This window comes from Aquarana catesbeiana, linkage group LG13, assembly GCF_042186555.1.
Source record: "Aquarana catesbeiana isolate 2022-GZ linkage group LG13, ASM4218655v1, whole genome shotgun sequence".
Taxonomy (NCBI): domain Eukaryota; kingdom Metazoa; phylum Chordata; class Amphibia; order Anura; family Ranidae; genus Aquarana; species Aquarana catesbeiana.
In genome coordinates, this window is record NC_133336.1 from 97,769,214 (window position 1) to 97,789,537 (window position 20,324).

At 41.6% G+C, this 20,324-nt stretch overlaps 1 protein-coding gene across 1 annotated transcript in view; it reads left to right on the forward strand.

The window, feature by feature from the left end:
* The window catches only part of GALNT16 (polypeptide N-acetylgalactosaminyltransferase 16), a 231,194-nt gene that overhangs the window by 166,886 nt on the left and 43,984 nt on the right, over positions 1 to 20,324 (forward strand). The window contains exon 10 of the mRNA XM_073610151.1: positions 15,061 to 15,187. Coding sequence (XP_073466252.1) covers positions 15,061 to 15,187 — 127 coding nt within the window. The remainder of the gene's footprint in view (positions 1 to 15,060; positions 15,188 to 20,324) is intronic.

Sequence of the window (20,324 nt, forward strand, 5' to 3'; positions counted from 1 at the left end):
TTGGATTTACACAATAATTTCATGATAACAGTGGTAACAGGGCTAATAGAGAGAGTAAATCTCCCTAAGGCCCCATTCACACTAGCGCGTTTTTTGATGCATTTTGCATTTTGCAGAAATGCACGGGAATTTTTTAACATGGGTTCCTATGGAACATGTTCACATCAATGCTTTTTTGTATCTCAGCGTTTTTGGAAAGGGTCGGGGACTTTTTTTCATGCAAAAAGCAGCGTTTTGCATGTAATGGTTTTCAATGGACAAGCATCAAAAATGCAAGTGCTGCGTTTTTGCAGCGTTTTTGATGCGTTTTTGATGCGTTTTTGGTGCGTTTTTGCCGTTTTTTTTTTTTTTTTTTTTTGTAATTTTTTTTTAAGACTGTAAAAAAAAAGAAAAAAAAAAAAAAAACGCAAAACGCAAATCGCGGCAAAAACGCGGCAAAAACGCCGCAAAAACGCGGCAAAAACGCGGCTCAAAAACGTGGCAAGCATGAAAAAAAAACCTCCAAAAACGCTCAAAAGCAACATGCATAGGTGTGAATCGAGCCTAAGGCCATGTTCACACTGATCTGACATGAAAGTCATTGGACTATCGATCCGACTTTGCCCTGCGACTTTGATCCGACATCGACCCGACTTTAATGCACAGGATCCAACTTCAGACGAGTGCAACTTGTGTCTGGTATGGATTTCCACGCCAAATTTACAAAAAAAATGATGTGAGCCCCCCCCCAAATCCATACCAGACCCTTATCTGAGCATGCAGCCCGGCAGGCCAGGATTGGGGGGCCACATGCCCTCAACATGGGGGGTGCTTTGGGGCAGAAGGGACAAGGGTCTCTTCCCCACAACCATGGGCTGTAGTGGTCTGCAGGCAAGGGGCTTATCAGAATCTAGGAGCCTCCTTTAAGATAGGGGGCCCCCAGATCCCACCCCCACCCCATGTGAATGAGTATGTATGAGTATGAAAAGTACCCCTACCCATTCACCCAAAAAAAAAACTGTGTAGTGTAACAAAAAACATGAGGCAGTTTTTGACAAGTACTTTATTAAAAATGAATACTGTCCCCTGATGTAGATCCAACATCAATCACAATGTCTTCCACCACTGTTATCATGACTGAAATTACTGTGTAAATCCCCCCCCCCTTTCCTGGCCTGCTGGGCTGCATGCTCAGATAAGGGTCTGGTATGGATTTCGGGGGGGACCCCACACCAAAAAAAATGTTAAAAACGGAGTGGGGCCCCCGAAAATCCATACCAGACCTGAAGGGGGGACCCCACACCATTTTTTTTCCAATACATTTTGCATTGCTAACATTGACTCTGAGCACAAGTTGCATGTCACAAGTCAGATCAGTTAAGATGCTGATCCGACTTGGATGCGACTTTTATTCAATTCTATGGGCTGAAATTGAATAGAAGCCTGACCAAAGTAGTGCAGGAACCTTTTCTAAAGTCGGACCAGTTAAGACGGCTCTCAGGCTCTCATTGGGAACCATACATTTTTACATGTCATGCGACTTGTGCTCTCAAAGTTGGAGCGATTGTAGCACCAGTGTGAACTGGGCCTAAAGGAGATGCAGACAGCAAAAATAACCTGAAAGGTAAAGGAAAAATGTAGGGTGCTGGATTGTTTTGTTTTTGCTCCTATTCCAATTAGAACTCATGTCTTAGAAAGATTCCAGTTGGTATTTTGTTAATAATTAATCCACCTCTCAGGCCTATTCCCCATCCAGTAATTCCCCTCAAACTGTCAGCTAAGGTCATTATCTTTAAGTACTATTGCATGTGAATATACAGTATATATGTGCATATATGTAGTATACAGTAGCTTTTTCCCAAGTCACCTTGAGAAGAATGGGAGGTCATAGACTCTACACATGGATCAAGGTTCATTTCTTTAACAGATGAATTTGTAGTGATACCTTTCCAGGGTGATGCCTATGTGGAAAAGGGATTTAAAGGCTAAAGCACACGATCAGATTTTCCGACGGGAATTGTGTGATAACAGGCTGTTGGCAGAAAATCTGACTGCTTGTACGCTCTATCGGACAGTTGATTTTCCACAGACAAATGTTGAATGGCAGGCTTTAAAATTTTTCACGGACAAATGCCTGTTGTCGGATTTTCGGAGCGAGTGTACACAAGTCCGTCGGACAAAAGTACAAAGTACAAACATGCAGGCTCGGAAGCAAGGACCAGCCAGAAGCGGTTGGTCTTGTAAACTAGCATTCGTAATGGAGAATTAACATTCGTGACCCGGCAAATTATGAAATCTCGAAATGCAGTGCAGATTCTCTTCTTCATTATTGGGATAATAATGAAGCTGCTTTGCTGGTGATACTGATGGAGTTATTGCAAACGAATTTTCAAAGGCTTTTTTTTTATTTCTAGTGAGATCAAGAATAATATTATTATGCTTGTTATTTATTTATTTTTTTTTTGGTGCAAGTTACCACAACACCATTATCCCGTAGTTTTTAAGATCAAAGATACAACTATGTTGGTGTCCCTTGTTAATTTTACATTGTATTTTTTAAAATGTAACTGCCTACTCCCAAACTATCATTTGAAGTAAAATACATAGCCATGTATTATTCTCCACATTTTTTTTTATTGTACATTAAAAAAAGAAAACAAATAAAATTAGCCATGCTATCTGCCAATAGTACTTAACCAAAAAGTGCATTCTATGCATCCAAAAATATAGAAAATATATCAAATCAAATCAGTATTCAACCAAAAAATAAAATAAGCCTCATGTGTATGTCCTGCTTCTTAACCTCCCTGGCGGTATGATTATTTCAGATTTTTGCGTCTCAAAGCGGTACAATTATTTTGCATAGAAATTTGGCGTTTTATATTGTAGGTCTGTAATTCTTAGCAACAACACACTTATATCTGTCCACCAAGAGTCTAGTAGATATCACGGGTATGAGGAAGTTTGAAACACAAAATCATAAATTATAATATAATAAAGAAATATAAATAATTAAAAATATATATATATAATAATAATAAAATAAATTTCCCCACGATTCACTATCACTCAATTCTGCAAGTGTTCTAATTTACTATCGCTGTTTTCTAGCTGGTCTAAAGCCACTTTTGACATAAAGGGACACTTTTTGGTTGCTATGGACAATCTCAAGTTTCCAGGCAGAAAGAACAGTATATATAATATAAATATAAAACTGCATGCAGGGCATGGGCCAAAGCACTGGGGACAAAAGGGAAGTGAAATGATTTCATACAGTACTGTAATCTGTAAGATTACAGTACTGTATGTGTTATGATTTTGCCATTTTTTAAAATTTGCCGCCAGGCTCCGCCCCCATGTGTTGCGATGCTCGCAGGGAACGGAGCCTGGCACAGAGAGGCTTCGGGCAGAGGATGGAGCCCGCATACAGCTCGGGGGGACATCGCAGGATCCTGAGGACAAGGTAAGTATACCGTACCAGGATCCTGAGATGTAATCCCGAGTGTGGCTTGGGGTTATCGCTAATGGTGCTGAAATTTAACCTCAAGCCACACTGGGGAAAACCGCCAGGGAGGTTAATATAGGGGGTCAACAATGCCAATAGTTGGTGAAAGCAGGGGTCCGTGATCCGGAGATAATTCCGAAAATAATCTGGATTATTCTCCTGGAGCTCCCGCAGCAAAGGCATATGACATAATTGGTCACAATTAATAAAGCAACCAATTTTTGGTCCAAAAAATCCTCCTCCTCCTGTTCCTGGACTGGACTTGGGTCAAAGCAATAACTCCAAGGCCAATAATAAATAACACATTATCTCCTCCAATTCTGCAACATGGCTGATTGACGAACAGCCGTTCAGAAACTAACTGAAAAGCGTGAACCGAAAAGTGTAAACGGAAAAGCGTGAAATAAAAAGTGCGACTCAATATTTACCAAACTTCTACTAACACGAAATTAGCAGAAGGAGCCCCAAGGGTGGCGCTAAAGAGCTGAAAAAACACGTAGTACGTCACTAGGTTCGTGTGTGTGTTGGCCGACAATTGTGTGCCGTTTGTATGCAAGACAAGTTTGGGGCCAACGCCCTTCGGACAAAAGTCCACGGTTTTGTCTGTGGAAAATCCGATCATGTGTACGAGGCTTAAGTCTACCTTTTATACCATATTTAGGGTGTAATATGTAACAAGGTGCCAAGATGACACAGCCAACCCCACCCTCACCCCTCTCCCCCTCACGGAGTCCAGGAATTCTTCTCACTGCTGGCTCCTGTCTTTTTTTAAATTGTGCACAGCTATGTATGACTGCCCGCACAGCCACATCATTCATTCACAGAGGTCTACAAGACCCATCTACCACCATGGCAGAGGGACTTATACTTATCAATGGAATGCAAGTGTAGTGATTACCACATTGATAGTCCATTAACACTTTCTCCAGATCCAGAGCTGGAACTAGGGGAGAGACTCCAGGTGTCTGTGCATTGCACCCATGATCCACTGATTGCAATTGCAAATGCTTTTTAGGCTTATATGCAAAAAAATAATAAAGGCACTTTTTATCTCCAAAAGTTTCCAAGATAACACTATGTGGTGTGTAGGACTGTCAGTTATGGCCATGGTTAGTCTAGGCACCTGTGTGATCTGTATGTGTTTACCAAGCTTCCAAATTACAGTCCAGGGTGGTATTCTTCACCATATGGTTATTATTCTACAAGCCCTGATGAAGGGGGAGTGTTGAGCTCCTGAAGTGCATTTGCTGTTGAAAAATAAAATCTTTTAATGTAACAAACTAGAATATACAAACTAGTGTGTTGCTCCCATCTTTTGAATACTTTAGCAAACTCCTTCAAGGGTCCAACAGGACACCACGGTTTCTGATGAGCAGCCTCCTGAAACACACACCAAATATTGCATTATAACAAATCACCATAAGGTTCAGTGTTCCTATACCAAAAAAAGAAGGTATGGCCATGGAGGAAGCAGGGGACATTAACTGGGGTTTTTATGTTTCAAATCACTCTAGCAATTATTGTTGCAGAGATTAAGTTTAAAGCTTTGAAATCAGTTGTGGGCCTTAGAACAAGGGGTGGACAAGGACCATCCATAAGTTTTCATCACAGACCCTTGATTGTAGGAGTGCAGAGTGGACCAGAGCACTAGTGGTCTAAGTTGGGGAGCAGAATATAATTTAATGATGTTGGGGAATGTTATCCCCTTTGCAATATAAGGGTTGTGAGAATGGTTTTTGCAACTTTGTGAAGTCTGTGCTGCCCCAGATAAATGAAAGAAGATCCTGTAGGATTTTTTTAAGGTTAGTTAAGGGAATTTTCACTGGGATTATTTCAAACTTGTTGAGTACTTTAGGTTAAAAAGTAATTTTAATGGATGCAATTCTGCCTATCAAGGAAGTGTTGGTGCGGTGTCCAGTGGTGCAGTAATGTGATTTCCTGAAAAAAAACCGACAGCTCAGGTCGAAGCCGCTGTTCTGATTTTAGTACAGCGATCCCCCTGCCAGAACACTCCAATCAGGCATTGGCTGAGAGCTGATCAGGAGCCAGATGGCTGCTGGTTTTCCAAACAGCCGGCTTCTGTTGGACCCGCTGCCATACACACAGGCTGAATGTTGACTGGTTTTTATTGAACCAGCCAATGTCGACTCATGTGTATTAGGCTTCAGATAATTATCATTGTACAAACTTCGGGAAGTGGGTGTCAAATTATTGCCTAAATATTAAATGCTTTGTGTGTTCTAGGAAGAGCAGTATGAGGACTGAAGTATTTCTATTGCTTTTGATTTAGAGTAATTTCTTAGAACATAAAAGAGATGCAAATTCTTTGATGAAAGCATGTAAGGCGGGGGAGTGATCAGAGGTTGAGTAAAGTTGGGTACACATTAGCAGCGGGCTCAATGAAAAAAACGAAATAAAAAGAAAACAGATTACTGCATTCACACAAGCGGAGGGAGAAATGCTCCCCGCTGCCTTATTGTATGCTGACAGTAGGGATTCCTCCACTATAAAAACACTCTGATCAGCGCTGCAGTGGCTGATCAAATGCAGTTTTTCCAGCAGTCCTATTCAACAGAAGCTGATCCAACGATTGGCTTATGTCTGACAGAGAGGGTTACACACAGATTAAAATTTGGTCAGCTCCTACTAAACCCGCCTAATTATGATCTGTGTGTATCCAGTTTAAGCAATACCATTAGGTCATCAATGAAAACAGATAATTTAAAAGACTGTTTGCCGATCGAAATTCCTTGGATGTCATGAGTAGGAATAAGCAAATGTGCCTGGGATCAGTTTGTGAGGAATTCATCAAACCCATCATAGAGTTTGAAAAATGCAACCTTAAATCCAAACCCCGCAGAGTTCTGCAGTGTTGGGGGGAAATCTTTCAAATTAATTCTAGACATTTTCAAGGCTATGGAGAATTGTATTGGTCTCCAATTTGAGCACTTCTCCCATGAGAGACCATGCATGACCAGCCATCAAAACAGTATCCAGTTTACCATATATTGTATACTAAAGAATCACGCTTTATTGGTACAAAATTCCCTAAAAATATTAAAAAACACATTGCAAGGCTTGTACTCTTTATAATACTTATTATTTTTCAATGCCATATATCTTCATTATTCTTTTATACGTATAGGTATCCACAAACAAGTTAAAGCAGAACTTCAGTCAGTTTTTCATCTTTCCATCTATCAAATCTTCTGCCCTTGTTGTTTTGATTTTGGATAGTAAAACATTTTTTTTTTTTGCCAGTAAATACCTTATACAGCCCACTTCCTGGAAAAAATAGGGAAAGGGATCACCACTCCAGGTAGAAATGTGGACATAGAACTCTCCTCGGAACTGGAACACCAGGTGCCGGCTAAGCATACAGCAACATGAGGCAAAAAGGAAGTTCTGGACAGCCGCACTCCGTAATATAGCCTTTATTAGTAAAAAGTCCAACAGATACAAGCCACAGCAAAAAATGGGACAAACGAGCTGATGCTTTTCACATTTAACAGTGCTTAGTCATAGCTGCCCTACCACCAAAAACAGTGCAATATATATACTAAAATGTTTCAAATATGTGACTCCATCTGTAGTTAATTGAGTCTAATTGAGTGTATTCCCCCAACTCACACACGTTGAACATATTTGTTAATCAAGGGTTTCTTCCAATTGAAGATCTAGTTGAGTAATTATTAGGTGAGTGGTCATTGCACTAGATCAGGGATATGCAATTAGTGGACCTCCAGCTGTTGCAAAACTACTACCCATCATGCCTCTGCCTCTGGGTGTCATGCTTGTGGCTGTCAAGAGTCTTGCTATGCCTCATGGGCCTTGTAGTTCTGCAACAGCTGGAGGTCCGCTAATAGCACATCCCTGCACTAGGTGGTGGTGAAGTCACGATAAGTGGTGGATTAGAAGCACTTTTTATTGAAGAGGAACGCTATTATTGCACAGAGGTGATCATTCACTGAGGACATCCAGTGTACTGTGGTGCACACGCACATGTTGGGGACATTTTTTTGCACTGTACAATACACATATATATTGATATATAATTGTATGATTACTAAGTAATATTGGCACACTGTATATTTTCAGTTTTTATATTTTGTTAGCACTAGCACTTTAAACAGTGATTGTTAGCACCATAAGATATTTTCACTAAGATACCTAAAAATTAGGATTATCATGTGGGGAAAGATTAATTTTTTGATATAAATACAGTTGGCATAAGAAAAGCACTTTATTTTAGGACATTTTTTTCTATTTTGTACATTTTGAACATTCTACATTTCAGGAGGGAGATTTCGGCAGCATATTTGGCAAGTACAGAATCACAGTATATATAAAATAATATGCAAAGTGGTTGGAGGGAAGCGTCAGAATGGCAAAGATATTTTTATTACAAATTATGTGAGCAGACTGCAGTTCCTCTTTAAATATGGTTTATATAAAGCTAGCATAACAAAGTATCCCCTTAGGCCCCTTTCACACGATCGGACCATTCAGGTCTGCCTGTCAGTTTTGACGGCGGACCTGAACGGGCGCTCCATGTTAGTCTATGGAGCGACGGATGTCAGCGGAGACATGTCCACTGACATCCGACCCGCTACGATCCCCTAAAAGCAGACGGATGGCCCTACGTCCAGGTCCGTAGCTGGCGGATCGGATCGGGTGAGATCTGATGAAAACGGACATGCTGTCTGTTTTCATCTGATCCCTCCATAGGCGGCAGCAGCACCTGACAAGCCCCTCCCCTCTTAGTGAGCAGAGAGGGACCTGTCATCCGCCGGCTCAGCGGAGATCAACGGAAAGATCTCCCGCTGAGCCGGTGAACCGAGGCGGACTCCGCTTCCACGTGTGAAAGGGGCCTTATACTAACATTTGTTGCTAATCTACATTTACTGTTAATGAATATGGTAATATGTCATTCTGACCTGAAGACACTCTAGAAAAATGTATCAATCTTGCTGTAATCACTATAACGCCCCAACCCCCTCCCATGAGGCAAGAATATTGCATTGCACAAAATCTTGTGTGTAAAACATTTTTTAATGTAAAGCCCTTGGTGGATCCACAATATATATTTTTTCACAGCACTAAAGTTGGTAAGCAAAGTATATCTTTTCTAGCAGAAGATGCTTCACATAAATTGAGATAAGTATTCCCCCGGGTGGATGAGTTTCACACTCCGCAGTTCCATCATACAATAGTACACAAACCTGCCAAAACCATCTCTATACTGTTTGTCCAAAATCATGGGGCTAAGCTGGGGGAGACGCTCACCATTAATGTATTACATACTGCGATAAGGTTATTGGTTTCATGAGCAAGATGGTAATTCCAGTATACTGGATTCTATCAAACCATATGAATTGTAGCCATATGCATATGTATATTCTAGGGATGCACCGATACCAGAATCGGTGCTGATACCAAGCATTTGCATGAGCATCGGTACTCGCGTAAATGCTCCCGATACTGAAACCGATACTTTGTGGTGCGATTTGCATCCATACAAAATGAATAGTTGCAAATAGCACTGAAAAGAACCGCATGCGATTTGAACAGGAATGCGGTGCAACCCCTGTCTGAATCCCATGCGATTTCCTCCACCACTTCTCTGTGTGTGTATAGTAAGGGAAAAGTACCAACTAGTGGGCAGTTTATTAAAAATGTTAGAACTCACAGTACACATCCGGTTAATGCAAAATCTGCATAGTTATCCCGGTCCCACCAATGATAGCAAATCACGGCTGCTGAAGGTGCTCACATGGCTGGAGGAGATGTAGAGGCGGTCTGCCCCCAAGCTGATATCACTTCTGCCCTATACCCACGGGGTCCCGGAACTTCTCCTCCAGCCCTGTGAGCTCTCAACCGCGAGACTGGGACACCTATGCAGATTTTGCATTTGGCTAGATATGTATCTTTCTATAAACACAGGAGTAGTGGGGGAAATCGCAATTTGGACAGGAATCACACTGCATTTCTGTACAAATCACATGTGATTCTTTGCTGTGTGATTTGTGCGTACTCACCGATAAAAAAACGGTATCGGAGCAGCCTTAGTATATTCCCCTGTGCAACCACCCACAGGTCAGCCATTCAACGCAGGTCATGCATGTATTTGCTGCTTTAAGTTCCCTCCTACAGGGGTCACGCTATCCACATGCCCAATTCTGAACCTCCCAGTAAAATTAATAGGCCATTCCCCTGTACATGCTCAACGTAAGTTATTGCATGCCTTAGATGTAGTGAGCCCTACCACATATATACCAAGGGATTCAATACATGTATAATAGAGATGTACATAGTATAATGTATTGGATGGAACCTAAAGCAGCCAATACATGCATGACCTTGGCTGTTTTCATGTGATTTAATAATAGAAGACCGCATTTTGTTGACCCACCAGGGTGCCAACTTTTTCTCCAGTGGATTGTATCTTGTGAAGGTATCAGAAGCCTCATAGTCTGAGCACTGGGAGGTTTTGATTGAGAGGGTTGTAGCAGTGTTGCACCTGTTTCCATTGCTCTGAATGACTAACCCGTGGGGGGTGGCACATGGAGATATACAGTACATATGAACACGGCCACAATTCATCTGTTTTTATTGCATCCAGTATACTCCTTGGAATCACATTGCTGTGGTGCACCAGCTATTTCCAGGTCACCACAGAGGCTGCCAGGTCTGACGTGGCATCAGGCGATCCTTTGACAGCTGTCTGGTAGGAGCCTGGTGTGGCTAGAGTGAGTCCCGCAGCGTCAGGTGGGCAGATAATGCAGAGCCCCATAAGTCTTTTGTAGGAAAAGAGTGGCCAGAAATGGTACCCCAGCTGTCTGGCCACTTAAGAAAACATTCACACAGGGATTAGTGGACCTCAGATTTGGAGTTCCCTGGGGGGTTCTTGGAGGAATTTTACTTCCACATTTTAAATAGCTACAGTATGTTTTTCCATAAAAGTGGAGTGGCAGCAGAGGTCTAGAATGTGTATGTTACCAGCACAACATCCTGGTATGCCACTCTAATTTTGGACTTTACTAAATGATTCTTTTTTCTTATTACAGCAATAAAAACAAAATAGAGGTTCTCACACTTCCACACTCCATCTAAAACCAAAAAAAAAACATTGATACACTTTCATTCTAAACCATATCCTGCCAAATTTTAACATTTGTGAGCTGCAGTATGGTCATATTTGGGGCAACCAAAACCCTTTTAAGACACAATCCTTTAGGGACTAAATTAGGAGTGTATCATCAGATAAGCACATACAGTAGATATGTGTATCAGCATACAATTCTCCTTTAGAGCCAAACTTCCTTCCTACTTCTTTAGGGACACCATTCTTCTCCTCCAGCCATGCTTGTGCATCTCCCTTCTTTAACATTCATGCTTTGAGCATAGCTGGCAGATGATACAAAGCTATGCATGGAAGACCCTACCAAAACCTTTCCTGGATTTTCTGTATCTTCATCAATCACCTTTCATCTATACTGTGCCAAAGTATAATGCAATAAGTGCCAAGTGTAATCAATATTAGATATTCTTTTCTTTTTTTGCAATGGTTTAAGATCTATGGAAATTTGTCAGTTTGAACCGATTTATCTATGGCACTATTAAATGAGAATGAGTCACTTTTTAAACTATTTATCTGCCTGAGTCTTCCTATAAATCTCTTGATTTGCAGCAAGTGTGTGGGTGAGCCGGCTGTCTCCGGTGTGTGTCTGTGATTTTATGAAGCTTGATTAACTTGGCAAAAAGAGAGATTTGAAGCACTATATCCTGCAGAATATTAAATGTGCACAGTTTACTCAGTCTGTAGATAGTAAAAACAAACAGCCGAGTAACCCCTTCTGTGCCTGTGCATCTGGAAATATCAGTTTGTGCTCTACTGTGGTTTTTGGTGCCTCAGAATTTTGTTAGATATGTTACTAAATAGAGCAGTGCTTGGAATAATCAAGTATCATAGAGATAGCCTTGCAACGTATAATAAGCATGCACCAATATCAGAAGCACTCCTTAGTGTCTGAAGACATTTTCCCACATGCTGGAAGGATTATTTTATTTTCTTGATACCAAAGGTTGCTATCCTTTCACTGCATAACCACTAATGTCTCATTTGAAAGTCATGACAGGTCTTGTTTTGTGACGGGCACTATGACTATAAGCAGAACTCCCAACTCCAATTGCTGCTAACTCTTTTGGTACATTGCAGAACTTTGGGATATTTTCAACAAATGCACTGAAGTCAATTGGCGATGATTTTCACCAACATTTTGAAATGCAAACTCAGCCATCAAATTTTACAGCCCATCTTTACTGCAGAGATAAAGTATCAACTGTACAGGGAGTGCATTGCTGTCGTGAAGCAGGTTAGCACATAGACTTACACAGGGCTTTTCTTCTCAAAGTCACCCCCTGCCTACCTCCAAGTACTGTCCCTTGTTTCCACCCCATACTCACCTCCCAGTACCCAGTTTTAGAGAAAACAGTACCAAGTATCATTTTGTTGTGCTAAGTAATCTGTATGGAATTTGGTAATTATAATAAGAAAAGCAGTAAAATGGATCCCATGCAGCCAGCAACAATAGCCCCCCCCCCCCCCCCCAAGCAAAAATAGACCCGCCCCCAACAATAATAGACACCCTCAACAATAACAAATTCCCCCCAACAGCATAAGACCACTTGCAACAAAATACCGCCTTGCAACAACCGGCGCGCCCCAGGAACAATAGACCCCACTAGCAACAATAGATCTCCCAGCAGCCAGCACTAATACATCCAGCAGCCAGCAACAATAGACCCCCTCAACAGTAGATCACTCCAAGCAACAATTGACCAACAGCAACATAGGAACCCCCAGCAACAATAGACCCCTTACTCAACAATGGATCCCCCCAACAATAGATCCCCCATATAAGAATAGGAGACCCCTTGTATTATTGCATATTCACAATTACAATTAATATATTGGTTGCTTCATTTGTACATTATAGTCCAATGCCTTTTGCAGAAATAGTTCTCTGCTTCTTCAGGGAACTTCAGTGCATATCAACGTCAACCACAGTACCCACTTCTAAACCTCCCAATGTGTGAGAAGAGATAGGGACCATGAGATGACCGTTTGGCCCATAGTATATGTCCTAGGACCAAATCTGATGGACATTGGACCACATAGCCGAGGAAAGGTGGATAAAGTCTGCAACACCCACAGTGCTTCTACATGGAAGCTGACTGAATGGCAAGGTCGCCGCTGGAGCTATGTGTAGAAGCACTGTGAGTGTTGCAGAATTTATCTGCCTTTCCTTGGTTGTGTGGTCCAATGTCCATCAGATTTGGTTCTAAGACGTATACTGTGGGCCAAACAGTTGTCTCGTGGTCCCTATCTCTTCTCACACATTGGGAGGTTTAGATATGGTTGAAGTTGATATGCATTGAAGTTCCCTAAAGAAGCAGAAAACTATTTCTGAGAAACGCGTTGGCCTACAATGTACAAATGAAGCAACCAATATATTCACTGTAATTTGAATATGCAATAATACAAGTCGCTGTGCTATCATCTGTATATCATTGCATGTTTTTATACTCAACCGTTGTTTTTAAACTATTTTTGTACAATAAAATATATTTTTATCTTAAATATTGTGCATGTGCTCACCTCAGTGACAACTTTAAAGCCTTTAAAGTCCTGCTTTCCTTCTGAAGGGGTCTCCCTTTCTTATATGTGTTCTGTCATGTACCAGAATGTGGATATGGGGAGTTGTCCCTAGAACTGGTTAAATATAGATTAACAATAGATCCCCCAGCAGCCAGCAACAATAGACACCTAAGCAGCCAGAATTAATAGACCCTCCAGCAGCCAACAACAATAGACCCCTCCCCTTAACAATAGATCCCTCCCAGACAATTGACCCACTAGTAACATAAGACCCCTCAGCAACAATAGATTCCCCCAGCAACAATAGACCCCCAGACAGCCAGCATTAAAAGACCCTCGAGCAGCCAACAACAATAGACCCCTCCATCAACAGTAGATCCCTCCCAGCAACAATTGACCAACTAGTAACATAAGACCCCTCAGCAACAATAGATCCCCCAACAGCTGCCATTATTGGGCCCTCTGCATGCATTCAGTGCTGGGGGTGCCAGATCTGTGTTCCTGCTGAAAAAAGTCCTAGACTTACATTGGAGCAGTGTGCTCAACTATTGTTGTAGATCTGCAAAACAGGAAGCAAAGCCTGTATATGTGAAAAAAAAATCGGATACTCAATGCACATGTATACAGGAAGTCCCAGAGTTACGAACACAATAGGGACTGTAGGTTTGTTCGTAAGTCGAAGTTGTTTGTAAGTCGCAACACTGCATTTGTACGTGTAACTTCCGTTCGGAACACTGCATTCGTAAGTGTAACTGCTGCTTGTGCATGGATGCGGGATGTTCCAGGCGCTTGTTATGTTATCTGGGGTGTAGTACGGCAGTGTGGGATGTGTCCGGAGGTGCTCGAAAGGTATCCAGGACCAGCGTTGAGCACAAGTGGCTGGCATTTGAGGCCGTTTGTAAGTAGAAGTCGTTCGTAACTTGGGTGTTCGTAACTCGGGGACTGCCTGTAATAACAAACTTTTTAAAACATTAAAGCAGAAGCTATCATTTTTTATTGTTCTGATTCCTATGGTACATCGTACATGCAGTTCTTTGTCCCATGTTGATATATGCTTTCTAAGACTAATTATGAGGTCTAACCTGCACCCCCTCCCCTCCTGTTGCAGCTGGTCCAAAGAAAACAGCTAGGAAGGAGACGGATTATTCATAATGTTATAAACTAGCCGTCTCTCTCCTAGCTGTTGCTGTGATTGGCTGCTGCAGGAGCAAAGGAGGGGAAGGTTAGACCTCATAAGTAGACATAGAAAGCACCTATCAACATGTACATTGTCCCATTGGACAAAACAGAAAATAACAATGATGATAGATCTTTAACTTCAATCTGTAGAATGGGCTCCTTCCAAAATATATAGGTGTGTAAGACATGCCTGCACATTAGACTGCTCTCCTTCCTCCCTGTCAGCAACATACACATCATTGATCATCCACTGCTGCCATCGTCTCCACTGCTTATTCTTGGTGTCTTCCATCTTTTACCAATGGGATGCCACTAAATGATGTAACTTCTCTGTATGCATGCTGGACTTACATTATCCTGACGACCGGATCCATTCTCTTTTTATAAATTCTGGGAGTGGATGAGTGTAAACTGTATTGCACATGCCCCATAGGCAGTGTTCATTCAAAAAATATCCTGGAAGAAATGGAAAGGGATTTTTTGGTAGAGCAGACTTACGATTTACAAAAACTCTTACTAGATTTTTTTTTTTAGTTTATTTCCATGCTAACACTTATTAATAACATTAATTAAAAAAGCTTGTTTTTCATGTATATAACAAAATCATAAAAAGGACTATATATTCCTTTTACTGCCACCTTGTCAACGCAGACCTATTGTCATGGATTTTGTCATGTCTCGGTAACTGATCAGTCAGAATTTAACAAAAAATGTACTCTGATTTGTTGTCTTTCAGAGCTCTCCTTCCGCGTCTGGATGTGTGGCGGTAGCCTAGAGATTGTACCTTGCAGCCGTGTTGGACATGTTTTCAGGAAGCGACACCCATATGACTTTCCTGATGGCAATGCTTTAACCTACATCAAGTATGTAGCAACAAATAATTTCTGTTTCTGAATACAGTACATGTAGAGAATGTTCACAGTATTCAATAAGTCAGACTGGCCGTGATTATTTAGTCACTGAAAATATTCTTGCTGACAAAATGAATACTTTTTTAGTTTACTAAAATGCGACTAAAACCATTCAGATCACTAAAATATGACTAAAACTAAAATGGAATTTTAGTAAAAAGACTATGACTAATGCCACGTACACACGACCGGACTTTCCGTCAGAAAAGGTCAGACGGAATCATTCCGTCGGACATTCCAATCATGTGTGGACTTCATCTGACTTTTTCTTTCTAAAATTCTGACGGACCTAGAAATAGAACAAGTTTCAAATCTTTCTGATGGACTCAATTCCTATCGGGAAAACCGTTCGTCTGTATGCTAATCCGACGGACCAAAAACGACGCAAGGGCAGCTATTGGCTACTGAACTTCCTTTTTCTAGTCCCGTTGTACGTCATCGCGTTCTAAACCAACGGACTTTGGTGTACTCGTGTGTAGGCAGGTCCATTTCAGCGGAACTTCATCGGAACTCCGTCGGCAAGACCATCAGAGTCTATTCTGATGGAAGGTCCGGTCGTTGTGTACGTGGCATAAAACTAAATAGAAATTTGCTGTCAAAATTAACACCGGTTATATATATCGCAATGGCTAAATCTGTGTCTGTAGTGCATGTTCAACCATTAATACCATGAATCAATGTTTCTCAACTCCAGTCCTCAAGTCCCCCTAACAAGTCATGTTTTCAGGATTTCCCTCAGATGAAATGCCTGTGGTAATTACTAAGGCAGTAACACTGATCAAATCACCTGTGCAAAATAATGGAGAGCCTGAAAACATGACCTGTTGGGGGTACTTGAGGACTGGAGTTAAGAAACTTTGCCATAAATAATAATATGTTATTAGATTTTTACTCCAGGAGTGTATAATGAGTTTGGAAATTCTAGAGAAATGCTTAAAGAGGACCCCCCCAAAATAAAATAAAAGTCAGCAGCTACCAATACTGTAGCTGCTGACTTTTACTATCAGGGTACTTATCTGTTCAGGCATCCATTGGTGTCCCCACCCGAGCCAATTCTTGAATCGGCTCTCGGTTGCTGGTGCCACCATCTTGGTGCTGCCGATTTCCTAATGCCCATGCACAAAACACGCTGCGCTTTCTGAATGGGCCAGCTGCGGGGGGAAAGGCTCACTTCACCGGTGCGAACTGAGGCGAAAGTGGGAGCGGGTACCTGTCAAAACCAGGTACCTGTTCCCCCCCAAAAAGGTGCCATATGTGGCAGCGGAGGGGTGGAGGAGGCAGACAAGCGGAGCTTCTCTTTTTGAGTGGAGCTCCTCTTTAAATAATGCATTACAATCTAACTAAACCCATTCGATTTTATTCAATTAAAATGAGTTTAGTCGACTAAAATGTACTGGTGATTTTAGCCGACTACAATACGACTAAAACTATAACAATTCAGATTACTAAAATACAACTAAAACCAAAATGGCATATTAGCCAAAAGACTATGCCTAAAACTAAACTGAAATTTGAAGTCAAAATTATCATTGCAGACTAGCATTAGAGGAGAACCTGTACGAACCAGAATGCCAGATTATAGAATGGCCGTTGTATCCCAGGGGATCTGTGGGTGTATGAAGCTACAGCGGGCCATATGGTTTTATGTCCTGTTTGAATAAAACTGCAGTGTAATAAAATTTCACTGTAAAGTTTTTATATCTTGAAATGTATGTTTGCCAACATTTTACAGAACAAAAAGTGGTGCCAGTTTCTAAACTTTAATACTTTTATTGGACTTGGCAAAATGTAATCATACATGTTTGGGAAAACATGCTTCATATGCCATGGCTGCTTTTTACACCAAGTTTAATGTAACAAAAATGGAAATTGAAGCACCACACCACTGCTAAGAGATCCAGATACAACTTTCAATAAAAGTCAGAGGGACAATCCAAAAAGTAGTCAATGCCAGTATTTGGGGTCCAAAAGCACCCTCTTCATCAGGGCTTGATTGTCAACAATGTGAATAGATTAGAAGTGAACTGGACCTTTAATGTTATTTTTTTCCCGGTGTGATTGCAAGCACAGGGCTTGTCATCAGCTAGTTTAACTGCCAAACATCAATACTTGAAAATAACAATATCAGTGAGATAACCCTACAGGTTCAGCTCTATTTTTGCACTTTCCTCAACTGTTTTATTCCAGTTATAATGTTCCTCCAGACAAATATCTAGTAGTGTAGAAAATGTGGTCCTTGAGATCATCAAGGTTGAATTCCGATCGTCTTTCTCAAATTTTCCATTATATTTCTTTCATCACAATAAATAACTCTTTTATTTCCAGTGAAGAATATTTAGCAAATGCACTTTCAAGAGATATTCTGAAAACCAGAGCCCTATACAAATCAATCAGCCTTGGAGATTTTGTAAATGTAATCAGGGCCATCTTAAGAGCATTATAGGCCCCCGGGCAATACAGTGCACTTGGGCTCTGTGTACACAATCATGCACGAGAATAAAAATGCAAATTATCAATAAGGCTATATTTATTGGTACTTCCAACAAAATCAGTGTTTAAACATTAACACAACGTTTGGACAATATAACACGAGTTTGATGGGCACAGTGGCAGCGTTTGATGGGCACAGTGGCAGCGTATGGTGGGCACAGTGGCAGCTTTGATGGGCACAGTGGCAGCTTTGATAAGCACAATGGTTGCGTTTGATGGGCACAGTGGCAGCTTTGATGGGCACAGTGGCTGTGTTTGATGGGCACAGTGGCAGCTTTTGAGGGGCAAAGACAGTGGCTGTGTTTGATGCACAACTTGAACGTACTTAAGTAGACAGTGTTAGACTTACTTGAGGCCGCCGGCCTGGTGCAGTACAGTGTGTCCCTCACAACAGCAAGGCAGCGCCAGCTATCAAGGGCCGTCTTTCCACTCCGCTCTCTCTCCACACTGTCTGAAGAACATGGCAGAGGTGGGCGGAGCTTGTCCACTAGCAGCTGGGGCGGCCGCGGCACGCTATGAATGCTGGGGCAGCCGCGGCCTCTGACTGACGTCACTGGTTGCTAGCTAGACGCCGGGCGGCTGACGATTCTAGCAAGGGAGCAACCAGTGCAGTCAGTCAACTTAAGCAGCAGATTGCAGCACTGAGTATCGGCCCTGGATAGGGCCCTCCAGACAAGTGGGACCCCTGGGCAACTGCCCAGCGTGCCCAGTGGAAAAACAGCCCTGAATGTAATGTAAGATTAGATTATCCACATAGGATTTTAAGGTAGGTTACAAGGATATACAGTAAAACCTTGGATTGTGAGCATAATTCGTTCCAGAAACATGCTTGTAATTCAAAGCACTTGTATAACAAAGCGAATTTCCCCATAAGAAATAATGGAAACTCATATGATTTGTTCCACAACCATTTATTCATAGGTCCTTTAGTTTATAGCCCATATAAAAAGATTATAGCAATGTGACCAGGTTGTGTAACTATAAAATGTCCATCCACAATCGGCAGCCTCCACAAGGGGATTAGAAGCAAAATCAGTCAGGAGCTACAGAGAAGAGAGGGGCCTCTAAGTGTAGCAATATGTTGCTAAATGTTGTACCTTCATTAAATGTAACCATATTGCTACACTTAAAGGCTCCTCTCTTCTTTTTTATACGCAGTTGTGACATGACGCTACTTGTATATCAAGACATCGCTTGTATATCAAGTCAAATTTTATTAAAAAATGTTGCTTGCCTTGCAAAACACTCTCAAACAAAGTTACTCTCAAACCAAGGTTTTACTGTATAACAAAAACCTATCTTTTTTTTTTTCATATTTTTCTTATATTTTTTGTATTTAGCAAATAGGATATAAATGTATGCAGAGAACTAGTTATTCACCATTTTTGATAACTGAAAATAGTAAAACTGTTGTATTCCAGGCATTTGTCCCTGGGCGCATACTGCCCTAAATGTAAGTACTGCTTGGTGTACTGTCCAGCCCCGTCAAGTCTCAGCTGTTTTCAGCTTCTCATAGAGTTTCACAGACTGCCGGCAGTGGGACTGGATGTTCCTTCCTTCCAAAGCCAAATGGCAGAACCTCATGCATTGAGGCTAAGCATCCAGTGTGCATGGGGCCGTGAAATTACAGTAGGGTATTGTAATCTCTCCCACGGTGACAGCTGAGAGTGATGAAGACAAGTGTAGATGACAGTTGAAGATAAACATGGAATCATATGATTTTTAATGTATAGCATATGTTAAAAACTGTGCATTAGGGATGAGCTTCGAGTTAGAGTCAAACTCATGTTCGACTCGAACATCGGCTGTTCGCAGGTTCGCCGAACAGCGAACAATTTGGGGTGTTCACGTCAAATTCGAATGCCGCGGAACACCCTTTAAAAGTCTATGGGAGAAATCAAAAGTGCTAATTTTAAAGGCTTATATGCAAGTTATTGTCATAAAAAGTGTTTGGGGACCTGGGTCCTGCCCCAGGGGACATGGATCAATGCAAAAAAAAGTTTTAAAAACGGCCGTTTTTTCGGGAGCAGTGATTTTAATAATGTTTAAAGTGAAACAATAAAAGTGTAATATCTCTTTAAATTTCGTAGCTGGGGGTGTCTATAGTATGCCTGTAACGGGGCGCATGTTTCCCGTGTTTAGAACAGTCTGACAGCAAAATGACATTTCAAAGGAAAAAAAGTCATTTAAAACTACTCACGGCTATTAATGCATTGGCCCCGCCCCCCGTTATTTAAGAACCGTCAGAAGAGGAGAAGCGTCACACAGCAGGAGCCTCCCTCCATGCCAGCATGGGTGCGGAGCGGCCCGGAGAAGAAGATGAAGAAGAGAAGAAGAGAAGAAGATGAAGAAGAGAAGAAGATGAAGAGAAGAGCGGGAGCCTCCCCCCATGCCATGGGTGCGGAGCGGCACGAGGAGAAGAAGATAGAAGACGCCGCGGAGGAGATGCTGGACGAGAACACCGGAGGAAGAACCAAAAGAGCCAGAAGAACCAGAAGAAGAAGAAAAAGAAGAAAATGAAGGAAGATAGAAGAAAGAAGAAGCATTTAAATAAAGGAATTGTCAAAAACTGTCTCTTGTCATTTTTAACATTTTTGAC